This window comes from Phodopus roborovskii, unplaced genomic scaffold (genome assembly GCF_943737965.1).
Source record: "Phodopus roborovskii unplaced genomic scaffold, PHOROB, whole genome shotgun sequence".
Taxonomy (NCBI): domain Eukaryota; kingdom Metazoa; phylum Chordata; class Mammalia; order Rodentia; family Cricetidae; genus Phodopus; species Phodopus roborovskii.
In genome coordinates, this window is record NW_026126433.1 from 28,490,309 (window position 1) to 28,508,293 (window position 17,985).

Below are 17,985 nucleotides of genomic sequence, written 5' to 3' on the forward strand. Positions count from 1 at the left end.
CTGTACAGATGACAGAGTTTATAGCTTAAAGCAACAAGGAAAGGAGAAGACAGCATGATCTTACAGTACATCATGGGAAAGCACCACACATGCACTGACTTCTTATGTCAAATGTCAGTTTTTACTTGTAATTTAAAATTAGCTGTCATTTTGTCCATAAAAAAGCAAGAGTTAAATGAATGTCTTACCCAGACCTAAGGAAATAATCTCATTTTCAGTTCCAAAATGTTATTTAAAATTTGTATTAAGAATTTATTATTATTTAAAAAAATCTATGTTACAATTGAAAAATTCAAAACACAAGTAAAAACACCAAGTAAACATATAATAGCTATTCTTGTGTACAATTCCAGAGTTAAATATCTATTTGTCATTTCTTCTGGCAAAAAAGATAAGTCACTTAGTGATAAGCAACAACAACTTCTTCAAATTCATATTCATATATTCTTTAAGACCGGTCATTTCTCTTACCTTTCAAAAGCTGGCCATGAGGTCTCTTCACTTAGTTCAGAGCCATCACTACTCCCTAAAACCAAGAGTTGTTCTGTTATTGTTATATCTGCAATTTTTCCAGTTAAGATTTTCTATTTTAACAATGAATTTTTTGGTGGTACATGCTAATAATCCTAGTACTTAGAAGGTGGAAATGAGAGGTTTGCAAGTTCAAAGACAGCCTGGGTCAAACAAAAACAAACACACAACCACAACAAGAAAGTACAAGGACTGGAGATGTAGTTTACTGGTAGCATGCTTGTCTACCTAAGTTAGACCCTTAACACCACAAAAACAAAATTTTCTACCATCAAAGTATACAGAGCAAAGATTATTTTCTTACTAAGTTGTGATGATACTTTCTGATCCAACAAATAAAGCTTGCCAGAAGATCAGAGTGCAAAGCTAGCCACACTAGTTTGCCATAGAGGCCAGACAGTGGTGGTACACACCTTTAATCCCAGCACTCGGGAGCCAGGCAGATGGATCTGTTAGTTCAAGGCCACCCTGGGCTATATGAGATTGAATTTGTCTAAAAGAGAAACAGCTGACACAAAGGTAATCCCAGCACGTGAGATCCCACACTTTTAATCTCAGCACTAGAGGGGTGAAGACAGGAGTGATATGGCTGGGTAGAAAAAGGAATGTAAGACGGGAGGAGACAGATGCTCAGTGTAGTCTGAGGATGTAGTCTGAGGTCGGAGCGCTGGCAGAAGTAAGAACTCTCTGGTGGCTGGTTACTTTGCTTCTCTAATCTTCAGCATTAACCCCAATATCTGACTCTCAGTTTTTATTATTAATAACAAATAGAATTCATGCTATACTAAGTTTGCCAAAGCAGTTCATGACATACTAACTTCTTGTTTTGAAACCAATATATGATGAGACTGAACAGCCTAATCAAATCTGAAATGGAGTCTCCCAGGGGATGGCACAATCTGAACACACTGAATTTCACAGCACAGAGAAGTTTAGCTGGGGCACAGGCTGCTTCTAACAACATCCCACATGTACTCTAGCAAGAACAGGCTGTCATCTGACTGCTTTATTCAGTTATACCACGTATTCAGGTACCGCCCTTTGTGTTTATTTTCTTAGTTATCTTTAAGGCTGTTATGTAGGCAAATAGAGGATTATTATATCCTTACTTCAAATTAAGAATATATATTTCAGCCATTTTCCTTTCCAGGCTTTTCTTTTCCAGTGCTGGTATTTAAACCCACAGTCTTTGGCATTTTAGACAACTGTCTCAGGGGGGTATAAACCTTGCCACCCTATAAATCTACCATTGGGAATTAGGACTGTATGAGCACATGGGCTTGTTCAAACCACAGAAAGAACACCAGACCCAGGAACTCCATGGAGTCACTGGATTAAGAAGAGGGAGCAGCTTTCTCCCTGATTCTATCCCTGACACCTATCCCTCTGATGGCACTACCTCCAACAATCTGACATCTGGTGTGTGTGCACCATGGAGGGATGGACAGGAAGAGACTCTGACTTCCTTGGGGGTGTGAGCTCAGCTCTGCTCTCACTGTTGGGATGATTTACTCATATTACTGTCTGCCTGATCTCCTGTTCATCTGTCTGGACATACTGTCCATCCATCTGTATTCATCTGGACTTAGCCCCACCCTCTGTTCCTGGACTCAATTCCACAGCTTGACTCAGATCCTGTAGCCAGCCATCCACAGAAACTTATTAACACAGTATCTTAATTCTGTTTTGCACCAGCTGTTGATACATTTAGAATTGCTCTCAGTGGGTAAAGTGCCTGCCGTGCAAGCATGAAGACCTGAGTTTGGATCCCAGCACCCCAGTCAGCACAGCAGCACATGCCTGCAGTCACAGCACTGGGAGGAAGAGGTAGGAGGATCCTGAGGGTTTGCTGGTAGTGTGTTCCAGATCCAGTGAAAGGTTCTATCTCAAAAGTTAGGTAAAGAGTGCTAGAGGAAGATATCACATGATGACCTCTGGCCTCCACACATGTGGATATGTACACAGACACAAAACAATTTCCCTCTTCAAGACAGCTAGCTGGCTTCCGTAACAGCACATCTGGTTTCTCCCTTTCATGGTTTCCTTTGTATATCCTCCATTAAAAAACAATTTCTATAAACATCTATATGTGAGAATGTTCTTATTTATACTATACCTGAGTGACCTAAACAAATCTTATAGTTTGAAATACTACAAAAATGGCAATTTTCATATAGCTGCAGACCCGAGACTACCCAATATGAGTTCCAGATTCACATATTCAATGACCTGACATCTCTACTAAGACCAAACAAGTTCAAAACAGAAGTCTTGACTTGCCAAATGCAGCCACCCTTCAGTAAGTATGTCTCCTGTCTGACAACTCTCTCCCAGTCCTGTGTATGGTCATTTCACTATCAGCTAACGAGTTGCTTAATTAAATGACTTTGGAATAACTCTTGACCCCCTCCCCTTTGTTTCTTCCTTTTCCTCACTTCCTCATCCAAAGTGCATGCAGTTAATCAACTAAAACAGCCTATAGTCTTTTCTCAAAGTCCTCAAATGCCTTCTTCATTTGGATTCAAAACCATTAGTACTTTCAAAATAATTGACAACTATTACCATCACCTTATATTTAACTCGGCCTTTGTTTAAACCAAATTTTTAAAATTTATGTTAGGAAATAGGGTTGCAACTCTTGGGATTGTCAAATGATCCTTCCACAGGATATGAGATTGCATATCAGAAATTCATGTTACGATTCATAGCAGTAACAAAATTATAGTTATGAACTAGCAACAAAATAATTTTATGGTTGGGGTCAGCACACATAAAGAACTGCATTCAAGGGTCACAGCATTAGGAAGGTTGAGAACCATTGTCTTAGGGTTAGTGAATGTTTCTGCAGCTAGGGTTTTCTGCTTTTGTTTGCTTGATCAAATGCTTTTTTTCCGCAAAGCAGTGGGAAGCCCCAGAGTCCCTCTCACCTATGGATATTCCACTGGAAAGCGTGGAGCTCTCTGCTTGACCCCGTGATGGTGCATGCGGCTCCATGACGCTATCATCCAGCAGGTGCCGTGGCCCTGCATTTGGGAATGTCGCACTCTTAAATTCTGCTGTGTTCATCTTATGAATGAAACTAGAAACAAAGAGAAACACTCTGTACAACTTCCTATGTTTGTAGTTCAGGATATAAAAGATAATCAAAATTGTGTTCATTCAGAGTTTGTTTTGAACAGAACATGCCCACTGAGGACTTCTTTCAGAAGTCAGTAGTGGAAAACTAATGACATTAAATGAGAATAGGGTCCCCCCCCCTTTATATTTAGGAATAGCGTAGTTTTTTAATAACTTAATTTATTATTTGTATCTGTTATGACAAACAATAATAACTATTGATAACAAGGTTGCAATTTTAAAAGGAAACCTGCAGCATATGCTTTCTGGATTTATTTATTATGGCTCTCTGAACTCCCGATTTATTTCCCTCAAATATGGGCATTGCTGGGAACACTCATTTCCAAATCCAGGTAAAAGAAAACTAAATCCTTTTAGGCAAACAAGACAGATTTTACTGAACCTGAAGACTGATGTTAGTAAATTTCTACTTAACCAATTATGTAAACAATATAGAAACATGCTTTACTAACAAAGGAAACAAAGTAAACCCATCCTCAAACAACTTAAAAAAACTGGGAAGACAAAATTAAAGCTGCTGACTTGTAACCCAAGCTATGGCACTTCCTGTGTCCATGTGGAATCAGGTTCCGAGGGGACGGGGGTGTCTGTGGCAGGAAGGTCCCCTCGGCAGCACTGCTTTTCCTCCCGCTCTGAGGTGACGCTCCCACTTCAGGACCTAAGAGGAGGGGACAGAGGATGACTGTCACAAGGTTTCAAAGGATCCTTCAAAAAACAAAAACAAAACTCTCTGATATAAAAGTGTGTATTATTAGTTCTATTAAATTGACTTGAAGAAATACATATTTTCCAAATTCTAAAACAAACCTCCAACCACACAAAGATCCATTAAGTTTTATCTCTCTTATTTATGTTAAACCAAGGCAGTATAAATATTTCCTTAGTTTATACAGGAGAAAAAGAGATCAGCTTGGGCTCTTCATTCATAGACACAATCTGGACTAAAGAACTAGGTCTTCTGACTCAGTGGTTTCAATTTGATGCCCTGCTTTTATATACACAGTTTTGAATTTCTCTTAAAGAAATGTGTAAGCCAGGTAGGTCAAGTGCTCAAGTTAGAAATTATTATCTCACTGCCTGACACTCCATCCGATTTATGTGAATAATAATAATAATAATAATAAAAAAGCCTGCACTGTATAGCTTTCAAAACACCTCTTTAGTAATAAGCTACTGACCCTACCCCCTTAATGCCAGCACTCAAGAGACAGAGGCAGGTGGATTTCTGTGAATTCCAGGGCAGCCAGGGCTACACAGTGAATAAGTCAAAACAAAACCTCTGCATGGTGGTATGTACCTATTATCCCACACTGGGGAGGTTGAGACATGAGGATGGTGAGTTACACAGTAGGACCCCGTGCTTAAGAAACAAACAAGAATGAAGAGCACATTTAAGAGACACAGACAGAATTATCTTCTGCTTGGAGTGCCCTTCTTCTGGACACTGTCACAAAGCTTATTCCCTCCACCTGATAAACCAACACTTCAAAGATTTTTAGATATGCACTAGGAAGCTTAGTTTGAAGGTTTGTGCTGGTACTTATTAATACTTTTTAATAACTAACTCCTTAAAATTTAGGGGTTTTGATGTGCTTTATGTACATTAAAAACCAGCTATAAACCTATGGGTAAAGAAGCAAGTATGAGGTTTATAGTTTTGGCATGTGGCCCAAGAAAGCAGAAGTCACTAAAATTAAATTCTATAATTATTCAAATTAGAATTTTTGCTTTTGATCATAGAAATGTCTCCATTGCCTAATAAACTGTATTCTTAATAATTAAAAACATTAATAAATCTCCTGCTTATATATAATTTCCTTGATTAGGAAACATTTACATATTACTGACAAACAACAAACAACTTTTTAATTAAAAAGAAAATCAAACAGAAAATCCAGACAGCACTGATATACTTTAGTACCCCAAATAATTTTTGTAGGCATTATAAGATATGCTAAGTATTCACTTACTTGGAAGTTTAATTCTTTCTTATGAGATCACGTTATCTGGTCTATTGTTTGAAAACGAACCCCACCTTGGAAAAACACCGTCACCAAGCAACTATGCATCAGCCAAAAGCTAAGGACTAACCTACTAGGTCTTCTCTGGAAGCAGCTGAACGTGGTGTACTTGTCCCCGGTTCTATCTTTAACGAGAGCCTAAATTTTAAAAGAGCAAAACATATGAAACAATGAACACTGGCAAAATATCAGTCATGTTTCTTTACAAAAACACCAATAGGGAGCTGGAGAGATGGCTCTGTGGTTGAGAGCACCAGACACTCTTCCAGAGAGAGGATCCAGGTCCAATTTTTAGCACAACAGGGTAGCTCAGAACAATCCATAATTCTGGTTCCAGGCGATACATTCCCTCTTCTGGCCCATACAAGTACCAGGCAGGCATGTGTACACAGGTATACATGCAGACAAACCACACAGACTTTTAACTAAAAACATTAAAAACATAAAAAAAAAAAAGAAAAAAAAAACCAAAAAACAAAAAAAAAAATCACTATTTCTATAGACTATTGTAAGCTATAATATATATTTTTCTTTCAATGTAATTTTTAATGAAGTGTTAAATCTCTCATAAGCCAATCTTATGGTTATTTCTAAGAAATACTGAAAAGGAAAAAAATATCAAAGTGTTATATTTAAAAACAAATACACATAGACAACAACTTTCTTTAATTATCACAAAAGGTATCAAACAATTTACCACAGCTAAAGACATTTACTAAATTATTAAAAGAGGATTTTAATTATGTTGTACATGGTAGGTAGCCTGGGACCTAACAAAGTCCAGGCTAGCCTGGGCTAGAGTTTGAAATCCTGCTTCACACAAACCAACCTAGAATTTGTACTGACACATACCTAATTGACAATCATATCCATGAATGTGCTAATGTATTATTTAATATATAATTTATTCCTAGAATCTCTAGAAGATTAACTACTGGTTTGACTTAAAGAGTGAAAATTTAAAAACACTTTTCATAAAACTATGCAACAAATCAAATAACATGGCTTATGGAAAAAAAAAAAGGTCCACACAAATACAAAGATTGCTTGCAGAATGGCTTTCCATTCTTATCTTATAGGTGTGCCCAACTATCTACAAAGTTCACAGTTGCAAACTGTACAATCAAGTTAAAATAAAAACAAACTCAAAAGGCATAAACTAACCAATCTCTCAATGGGATTTTGTGCTAAGTGGCTCACACTGCCATCCTGGTTATCTGAGGCCTCTGGGGAGGGGTTGGGAATGCTGGGGGGGTTACTGCTTTGACTTTCTTGTTACTTGTTCTATTTACATACCCAATTTTGAGTTCCATAGAAAGCTACTTTTATTTTTATTAGTGGAAGGAATTTTGGGAAACAATACTGAGGCAGTTAACTGTAGAAGATGTTCTGGTATAATGTGTGAAGCCTTGTATTACTAAGAACTTAGAAATTCGTAAGTTGTCTTTTGTTTTGCTTTGGCTTAATCAGGGGCTTTATAAATAAATACTGACTAGAATTTCCAGTGAAATCACAAAATAAAGAAGCATGCATACTGAAAACAAATTCAATGAAGGTATTTAACTGCTTCCTTTATAACCTAAGAAAATGAAAAACAATTATATTCTAGTTACTCAACAGTGTAGACAAACACCTCAGCCAACTACACTCCCTGCACACTAACTCTGTTGGGCGCATTGTTGGCCTTTGCTAGCACTGCACCCTCTCAGGGTGGGAAAAAAAAAAAAAAAAAAAAAAAAAAAATGGAGCTGGCTGACTACATTCCAATGCTATCTATGGCATCTAACAGCAGTATGAAAAGCACTGCAGGATCAACTACTATTCCAAGTGTCAGTGGTCTATACAGAGAGTTCAACAAACAAAACAATCAAGTTCACCATTCTTTGTAATTGCATAGGCTTTTACTTAGACTGTTCTTCTATGCAATACTGTAGGCTCTTTATAAGTCACTAAGTTTCTCTGACTAGAAGAGAGATTTTAATGGATACTTGTATCTTGAGATTTTAGTACAAAATGTGTTGTTTATCAAGTGTAAATTCTGTATTTACTCTTAAGGCAGCAACTAGAGGCAATAACTAGAGGCATAGGAAAAACAGATAAACAGTAAGGCACAGGCCATCAAATTCAAGACACTTAAAACACAGCACAAGAGGTCTGTGAAACTCGAGCTTTAAAAAGTGAACACTGGCCTCGTATTAGGTTCAAGTAAGTCAACTATAAAAGTTGAGAAATTTAAATGGGAAAGAAAATTGTAATAAAGGTATTCTCAAACAATACAATTTTAGATGCATAAAAGTATTTTTAGAGCTTAATATATTTAATATCAGAAGAAAACAATTTATAGCTTTCCAGAATTTGTAGTTTTTCAATGGTATTTATTTTATTAATCAGAATTACGATTGTTGAAACCTATATGTACAAGTTATCATCATTAATCAAAACGAATAAGAAAAATTATTTAATTAACACTAGGAAAAAATCAGATAAACATGTCTTTACATTTCTTTTACCCTCCCTCCCTCCATTCCCTCCCTTCCTTCTTCCGTCCTCTGGCCCATATGCATAGGAGCAGTAATACATGTGTGAAAGCCAGAAGATGGCTTCCCTGAGTGTTGTGTAACAGTTTCCTCTGAGATTTAAACATTTCATCCTTCCTGGAAGCTCATTAAACAGGAAAGTAAACAACCCAAAATAGCTTCAGGAAGTCCCTGAAACTGACCAGATTCTCTAGGCCCTCCTTCCCTGGATATAAACAAGCCAAACTGCAAGGAGTGAGACCAGGCCAGCACCCTGAAGGAGCGTAAACCAGCAGAGCGGCCTATATGAGGGTTAGACCAGAGTCACTTAGGACTCTGCAGGCTGTGCAGCGTGCTCCAGGTTTCCAGCTTTTGTGAGCTGTCACTATGGTGGGCTAGGCTTTGGTGATATAGCTGTGTTTGAGTCATTTTTGCTCCTATTAGTAAGCCCGATAAAACTCATTGGTTTACCAAGTTGGCCTGTGATGGTATCTGTACTTTGTTGTATAGTGGGTTTCCTATCTGGGATAAGTAGACCTGTATGTGTTGAGTCTGCTTCAGAAAAAGTTTCATCAAACAACAGAGTCAATTACTAGTGGAGCCATCTTGCCAGCTCAAACAGGCCTTTTAATTGGGGTGTTGAGGGAGGGCTAAAGACACGGAATTCAATTTTAAAGTTTGGCAATAAATTGGCATAATAAAGCTAGGCAATGTTCATGTGAGGTGGTGTACAGGCCTACAGGCCCATGTCCTCAGTGGTCTAAGACAGAAGAACTGCTTGAGCCCAACACAGGGACAACCACACAAAGATGGAGCAAAGAAACAAAAAACAAAAAAAAAAAACAAAAACAAAAAAAAAAAACCAGCTGTGATGTGAGTGAGGCCACTAGGAACCAGAAAGGGTTAGCAGCTTAAGGGTCCTTCCTGAAGGATAGTATGATACAGATAAACACAGTGCTACAGTGGTACCATAGTAACTCAGAGATGGAAGTTTAAATAGTCTCTCAAGCCATAGAAACACTTTCAAAGATGTGCCTAAAAATAATCCTTTAAGAAGGAATAACTTTTGTATTTTGTGAATGTCATAAACTTTTTTTCTGCTTATAGAAACAAATTTCCGTAGGAAAAGAGTCCCAGTACATGAGGAAAAGAAAAAATTCAATTTTGAACTAAATGTCTTTGTGTATTTTTAAATTACTGTGCTTATTTTTTGAGGTGAGGATAACTTGTGTGAGTTATTCTATCCTTCCCCATGTGGACCCTGGACTCAAGGTCTGCTTGTCAGACTTGCCTGCCTTCAAGTGCCTTTACTGCTGAGCATCTGCTGGTGTAAAAGCTATACTTCTTTTAAATAAAGAAAAAGCTGAAGCATTTGTACACTGGTTCAACTATATCATGTGATTAAAAGAAACACATGTAGTGGGGCATTGGTGGTGCATGCCTTCAATCCCAGCAGAGGCAGGTGGATCGAGTCCAGCCTGGTCCAGAACAGGCTCCAAAGCAATACAGAGAAACCCTGTCTGGAAAAACCAAACCAAACCAAACCAAACCAAACCAACCAACCAACAAACAAACAAACAAAAAAAAAAAAAAAAAAAAAAAAAAAAAAAACACACATGTAATTGCCTGAACCACTGTGCTAATGGATCACTGACTAGGTACCAGTGTCAACTCAAACCTTAGATGTTTAAACACATCAGACGAAGGGGTGAAGGCCAGGGAAGAAGTACCATCCAAATTTGAAGATAGACCTACTTGTAATTATCATCTTCCACGAACTTTTGTAGTTCTTCTATATACTGAACGGAATTCAGGTATTTCTGGACATGAGGCAACATGGGAATATCTAGACAAAAGATGATAAATGATTTTTTAAGTAAAGTACATAGTAACTGGAAACTTAAGGAGAGAAATATAACTGAAGGCAGTTAAGGTTATATGGCACCCAAACTGAAATGAACTCTAAAGGCATTCTTTTAACTCACCATATTCACAGGATTGCTGTAAATCAGAAATTATTCGAAGAATGTTATTCATCAAATTTGATCTTTGCTCATTTTCTAGAATGCTGCCGGTGGATGGGTATGCTGAGTCGATGTATGTCAAGTCTGACAAATAGATACCTGGAACAAAACAGACAAGAGCTCTCACATAAGGTCTGAATGATGGAAAATGAAAAGGGAAGAAAACTCAATTTACAGACATATTCCAGTATGTCATATTTAGAATATATTAATATATATATATAATAATATGTCTCTTGGTGTTGAGATTTCTAGAGTTGGGGTCAAGCCATACGAACTGCGTTCCTTATAAAGTCTCCCCATGTTGTTTTCCAAGTATAGATTAAGGCTGCAATCGAAAGTTCAGCTCACAACAAAGACAAAGAGGCTGAGTTCTTGAACTGGCAGAGCTGGTCACTTTAATCTCTGAATCTTGGCAATTACATGTATTCAACCATTACTTTATCTAAGGAAGTTCCCTGAGTCAACATAGCCAATGCCTTCCACAGGGAAGTCAATGTTCATCTCCTACCCTTGTTCTGAGCCGACACCCTCAAGTATGAACAGTGTTGCGAGAGTAGATATAGGTGTATTATTTGTTTTAAAGACCAGCAACCGAGTTTCTGAAATCATTTTGTGACCACAAACTGAAGTTAACTACCTAACCAACTTCAAGTTTTCTGAAATCAGTAAGAATGACATATCTCTCGGTCATAGCAATAATGAACATAGGTGGTTACTATCTCAAAAATATTTACCAAGACTTCACTATACATACAGAAAATGCAAAGAAAACTGTCATTGGAGACATCTATCTCCCTACTCTTGCCTTACTGATTCATGAATTGTTAGGACACGTGCCCCTGCCTTCTAAACATGCCTCTGGTTTTCCTGATGGCCACTTTCTTCCAGTTACAGGTCCATTAATTCAAACCTTTTAAGTCTAGCTCAGTGTCAGTTATTCCCTAGTTTCCATATAAATTCCTGAAAGAAATTTAGAAACTATTTAGTATGTTTTCACAGAGAACCTGAAATCTACAGTTATGAAAAGAAAGGGCCACCACGCTGGGACTTGTCAGGGACAGCCAGTCTCCAGGGGCTGCCCTCGAATCCTGACCTTTACCATGTCCTATACCAAGCTGATGTTATCAGTACCATTAACTTATACACATTCATCAGTGTATAACTGCCTTGAGTCTGCTCAAATCTCATTTGTTCAAGACTAGGAACGCATTTTTGAGTTGCTCTATTTTGTTCTCTGTATGATGTTTAGATAAGAGGTGGTGCACACATAAGACAACACAAAAGCCTGGCTAGCCTGCGGGCCTCCCAGGACACTCTCATTTCCTTCCCCATTCCTTCACTAACTCCACCCCACGACTGGTTTTTACAGTATTCTCCAAGTTATTCAAATGGATTTTTTATTTTTATTTTTCCCCATGAAGTGTTCATATGAAAATCTATTTAGGAGTTTTAAGCCCTATGTTTTGTTACCTTTAAACAGACTTTCAGCACATAAAACTTGAATAGCTGACATTACTACCATGACCATCAAATTAACTACAGACTAGAAATGACTCTATCAAAGTCTTAGTGTGAGAAAGAGAAAACTCTAATACACCAATATAGTTGATATCATGAATAATCTTTCCCAAAATTATTTTGGGAATTTTTTTTTATGTAAAATTGGAATGCAAACTTTCACTTTACATCCAGACAACAATTTTATCGACCCAGCTGTACTGTACTTAAGTATCTAACAAGACTTTCATATAAAATTTAAGTTTAACTGAATAAAGCTATAATAATTTTCCTAAATTTGACCTCTTCCCAAATATCATACAAGAATTAAATAAGTGAACACTGTTCATAACACAAAACCAGTTTGCTTTTATCAGCGGTGTCTCTGTAAATATGGTATCTATAAATTAATTAAAGTTCTAAAATAGAAGGCTATAAATAAGTTGAGAATTATGTAATTATGGACTGACTAGATCAGCTTTTCTCTATTACATCTGTATCGCTTCTAAGAAATAGAAGTATATTACTGAAATAACATTTTTGAGATTTTTTTTTGTTTGTTTTCAAGACAGGGTTTCTTCCTTGGCTGTCCTGGAACTTGTTTTGTAGACCAGGCTGTCCTTGCTGCCTCTGGCTCCCAAGTACTAGGATTAAAGGTGTGTGCCACCACTGCCTAACTAGAATTTTTATAACCAAATATATAACAACATGAAACATTAGCAAAAATATTAGTTCTACAGACTTAGTCTACGTTTCCAAAAGCTGACATTTTATAACTGCAAAGGCGTTTATATCATAGAAATTAGGAGATGTTTTCTCTTTGAAGTAATGTTTCAAAGGTTTTGTCATGTGAAGAGTGGCTGGTGTTTATGAATAGGTAGCATTCTGTCTAGCCCCCAACTAAAATGCAGGGTTTTAAGGTTAAACTGAAGATGAAATACATGTACTTTTGCCGTATGTGCCAATGGCACTGCTAGTTCTTACATGGCTATGTTGTTTTGACAACAGGAGTGAGGGAAGTACTGCTGAATGGACCTGGCTCTACTGTAAATATGCAGCTCCTAAGTTCTCAAAATTATCAGAAACATAAACAAAACAAAAAACAATAAAAACCCAACAAAACCCAAACCCTGAGATATACATGAGACTGCCTGAAACAAATAATTAACCTCAATAGAACCACAGTATCTGGAATCAGAGGGTTCATTCTGCCATCCCCAGACTAGATCAGGGTAATTTCCAGTTCACTGGCAGAAACTTTATTTGATACGGATTTTCTTCTCTGTCACAGTTTTGAATTATCTTGTTCAAGTAGATTCAGGAAATGTATATTCTATTGAAGGGTTAGCACTGGGTAGTCACAGTTGTTACAACTTTCACAACATTACCTCTGGTCACTTATTGACACTGAAGGATTGCAACTGTCCCAAATTTAAACACAAAAACGCTGCCTTTCTATCAGTTTATAATACAGCCCCATTCAAGGTTTAACCCGAATTTAAGGTACACCTATTTATAGCATTATGTTAAATGTACCACGAACTAGAATTAGCAGTCAAATGTGGGCACTGAATGCATCCACATGCTGCTCAAGTCCTCAAGCCATGAAGACCCTGTACTACCCTGAACTTTCACCAAGTGATGCCAGAGAGCTACCAACTTCACAATTTATACTCAGAATGGCAGAGACCTTCTTTTTTTCTTTCTTAGGCTGAGAGAGTAGAAATTATATTTCCCTATGAAAGATTTTTTTTTTTAAAAAAAATGAGATAGCATTTATGACAAGTAACAGGCCAAGAAACCCTTGAGTTTTCCTGGAATTCCTATAGTCTGTAAAATGAGGACCAGTAAGATCACTGCCTAAAGACTGGGCATCTTCCCCATGAGGCACGCTTACTGGCACTATCATTGACAGGGTGGGTCCACCTAGTCTTCCTCATCCTTCTGTCACACAGTGACTAAGGCTCTACCTTTCATACACAGCTGACAGTGCACTGTACTCTGATTCCTTCCCTGACATTGCATTCAGTATAATCACCCTGTGTATATGTGATGGGTCCCACTCATTTTAAGTCTATGACTCAGTAACTCTGTGCTATTTAATAAGGCAGCAATGGCTTTATTTGAAAAACAAGTTAACTTAGAAATGCTAAGAATATTTTATTTTTACATACAAAATTAAAAAGATTGAAGAACCGTGTTTACTGGTATTAACCATAAAAAAAGTAAAACCTGTAAAGAACAAAATGTTTACTTTTAAATGCACATTATCTGCGTCATGAGTCTTTTGAGGTTTCTTTCTCAATTATTCTAAAACCAAGGAAGCTGTTCTTGATTCTGTCTTGTTTTTAACTGCACAGAGCAGTACAGTGTTTGAGAGCCTAGAATTTGTTTGTTCTGGCTTACATTTGGATCATTATGTGCTCTTTTATATATGCCAATACATAAAACTAAATAAGTATTTGAAAGCAGTACTGAAATAAAGTACAAATTAAAGTGTATTCTTAGATGTAGTTACAATTAAACTTTTATGTCTTAAAATTAGCAAAAACTGAGTATCTATAATTGTGTACCTCTGATGAAAATTCCTTATAGTCAGTTTTAAAGCAAATTCAGCATGTAGTGGTTTTTCTTCTAGAGAATAACAATGCAGAGTTGCTCACACTGCATTATATTTGTGAGTGACCACTCGTCTCACACAAGCAGTGGACTATGTATACTGAGCTGAGCACATCTAATACTAATTATTGTCAAAGAAAAACCTTACCTAGTCACAGGAAAAGACACCCCCCCACTCCACTCCCCCCACCCCCCCCTTCTCCATTACAAATCCAGATGATGACCCTTAGTGGGGCTGTCACTTCCACTAGGATTCCTTCCAGACACCCACACTGCCTTTTCTATCACTCACCTCTCTACCTTTTGCCCTGGAGACTTAATGCATTCTTGTCTCACCCTGTGCAAAGTCAAAGCAACCTTTCCTTTCAGTCTGCTACTCTCCTGAGAAAGGCCCCTTGCTGCTCCCTTTAAATTCCCTTCAAAGGGCAGCAAAGAGTAATATACTCATTTATCCTTTATTCTATCTTATTTTGAAGTAACAGTTGGTGCACACACAGTTTGTACAGGTCAGGAAAAATTCAGGAGGCTTTGAATGAGGTAAAGCGGCACTACTAGGTTCCCTATCTAGTTCTTTCAGGAACTCCAGAGCATTCTTTTGGAAACTTTAGGCTATTTTATACTCTTAAGTTGTTGAAATTCTTGGCCACAACAATGAAGATGAATTATGTGTGACTGATTAATGCCCTGTGACTGTTGACCGATTCTGTAACTGTTTGTACACTTGTTTCAGTATTCTTTACCTATATGTGTATTTTTCTTTCAATTACTTACTGAAATGGTTGTATCTTCCTGATTCTTTTATATATTTAAGGACTTAAACATTCTGCCATATAGTCTTTATACTTGCATGAAAAAACACCACAAGTTAATCTTCCTATATGTATGTATTTATGTATGTATGTATGTGGGCATGCATAGGCCATGTTGTGCCTATCTATACAAGTCGAATGACAACTTGCTGTAACTGGGTTCTCTTCTCCATGTGAGTCTTGGGGACGGGACTCAACAGCTCAACAGGCTTGGCAGCAAGTGCTTGAACCTGCTGAGCCATCTCACCACTTGAATCTATCTTTAAAAGTTCCCTTTAACTTACATGTCTAGGATACGTGAAACACCAGACAACTTGCAGTAACCCTGGAAAAGCTTAAAGACTACTCAAAGAAATGCCACAGTCATTATCCCTATATATAAAAGAGAGCAATACAGATTACAAAGACAAGACTAAATAAAGGACATATTCATGAAGGATCCACACGAGACAACCTCATTCCCAGATGGCAGGATCATATAAGGCTTTGAAGGAGAGGTGTGATGGAAGTCTGGCTGACTTCACCCTCTACCTTATCATTAAATCTATAGGCCACCACTCTCAAGGACAGTGCTGACAGCCATTGTCACGAGACCAAATTATTTCAAGTGTGCTCATTCTGAATTATGTGCTTAAATAAGATGTAAAAATAAGATGTAAAGAAATACAAAATTACAGAATGAACCCAAGCAGCTTCTCTCCAGAAGGAACTACTGCTCTGGATTTTAAGAACATTCCTTTTAGGTCTTCCCTCTTTTTAGATCATGCTTTGTAGTGTAGACTGTCAAGCTGGCCTTGAACCCATGATATAGCCTCGTCTGGCCTCCAACTTTCCCTGTTTCTGGCTCTCAAGTACAGGAGTATGTGGAGGGTGTGCAGAAGTACTTGTGGGCCATTCAGGAATAGGCTATGCCTAGTTTAATTTTCTCAAAGACATACATGTATCCTTGCTAGTTTAAAAAAGAAATTAATTCTTTATGTGTGATGAAGTTCAACATAGCTGTAAAATTAGGAAAATGCTTGTTGGAACCCTGAGATAAAGGCACTGGTGCCAAGCCCAAGGACCTGAGTTCAATCCCCTGGTGGAAGGAGAGAATTGACTCAGGTAAGTTACCCTGTGACCTACACACATGTGCTATGGTTCTTGGGCATCACACTCACTCACATACACTCACACACACACACTCCATAAATGTAAAAAAAAAAAAAAAAAAAAAAAAAAAAAGCCTGTTATACTCCAGATAATTTTGTAAGCATTAATTAAATACAATTTTAAAATATGGTCTTCCATGACTACTTTACATCATTATTTTGTTACTATTTTATTTCTGACTTTAAATGCTTTTGTAGTTCTGCTTTTGTAGTTCCTTAAATTGAGAATAATTGGGTATATGATTATATTACAGCTTAGTCATTTCATTTTATAGACTTTTGAGTCTGTAAAATAAACCCCTCTCTGTGAGTTACTATAAACATACCTGTACAGAACACATGTGGAGATTTTTCTCCAGGATGTGTGTACATCTGTACATTCATTACAGTAAACAAATGCTCATGCTGTAAGGTATAACATTACTCAGCTTCAGGAAATGGTACCAATACTGCCAATACTGTTTTTCAAAGCTTACATACTTACACTGATAGTGTGTAAGCTTCTACTGGTGTACTTTGTGGCAACAGTTGCTATTTTAGATTGTGCCGAATTATAGGTGTAAAATATTTCATTTGCTTGACTGATAATGCTTTTATCTGTTTTGCCTTGTTACCACCTTATATAGACAATATAATGCATTACAATAGACAATAACAGGCATTATATTGGCTAGTTTCAAGTCAACTTGGCATTCAAGAGGAGGGAGCTTCAGTTGAGAAAATGCCTCTGTAAGATCTAGCTGTTAGCAGACTTATAGGATATTTTCTTAACTGGTGATTGATGTGGGAGGGCCCAGCCCCCTGGGCTGATGGATGCTATGAAGGTAGGCTGAGCAAGCCAAAAAGAGCGAGCCAGTAAGCGACACTCCTCCATGGGTTCTGCAGGGACTCCTGCCTCCAGGTCTTACTTCCTTTGATGATGAGCAGTGACATGAAGTGTAATAAGCCAAATAAATCCTTTCCTCCCTAAGGTGTTTTTGGTCATAGTGTTTCTTCACCGCAATAGTAACCCTGACTAGGTAAGCAAGCATATTACATAAGATATAACTTAAGATGGAAAGAAATAGTAATTATGTAACACAGAATTAAGATGAAAAAAACCCACTAGATTTACTATCAGTTTCACTTGTTTTAGGTGATTACATATAAAAGTTCTCTCTCTGTCTCTGGTCCTCTGTGTGTTCAAATTCATAGGGATCTGACCATCTCTGCCTTCTGAGTGCTAGAATTAAAGGTCCAGCTATAAAAGCAGTTTTCTGTTACAAAACATTACATAATTCGTTATAATTTCTTGAGAGTTTCAAATGTCCTAAAACAGCGATGCTAGAATAAAATGTTTAGACATTTCCTGAGGCTATACAGAACTGAATGTTAGGTGGCCATTTCCTGGCAAAGTCTAGCTCTTTACAGCTCGATGCTTCTTCTAAAGTGGAGTACTATTTTTTTCGAGTCAAAAGCTCTGTGGCCAGCAGACTACAATGTTTATTTTATAATTGCTTGCTGAACTACGATAGTCTGTTTCCAGATGGTGCCCTTCCTTCAACCTGCACACAATCTCTCCTTGTTCAGAGCTATTCAACCCCCCCCCCCAGTCCAGCTCCCCCTACCCACTTAGGGCTACAGAGGAAATCCTAAGGAGGAGATTTCCACCCCCCCCCCCACTCCCCGCTCTCCCG

General features: G+C 37.6%; 1 protein-coding gene across 6 annotated transcripts in view; it reads right to left on the reverse strand.

Annotated features, from left to right (window-relative positions):
• The window catches only part of Ralgps2 (Ral GEF with PH domain and SH3 binding motif 2), a 126,243-nt gene that overhangs the window by 17,951 nt on the left and 90,307 nt on the right, over positions 1-17,985 (reverse strand). For all 6 annotated transcript variants that reach the window (XM_051186026.1, XM_051186028.1, XM_051186027.1 and 3 more), the window contains 6 exons: positions 10,192-10,329; positions 9,962-10,052; positions 5,761-5,828; positions 4,192-4,327; positions 3,459-3,610; positions 472-526 (listed from right to left, as the gene is read on the reverse strand). In XM_051186026.1, coding sequence (XP_051041983.1) covers positions 472-526; positions 3,459-3,610; positions 4,192-4,327; positions 5,761-5,828; positions 9,962-10,052; positions 10,192-10,329 — 640 coding nt within the window. The remainder of the gene's footprint in view (positions 1-471; positions 527-3,458; positions 3,611-4,191; positions 4,328-5,760; positions 5,829-9,961; positions 10,053-10,191; positions 10,330-17,985) is intronic.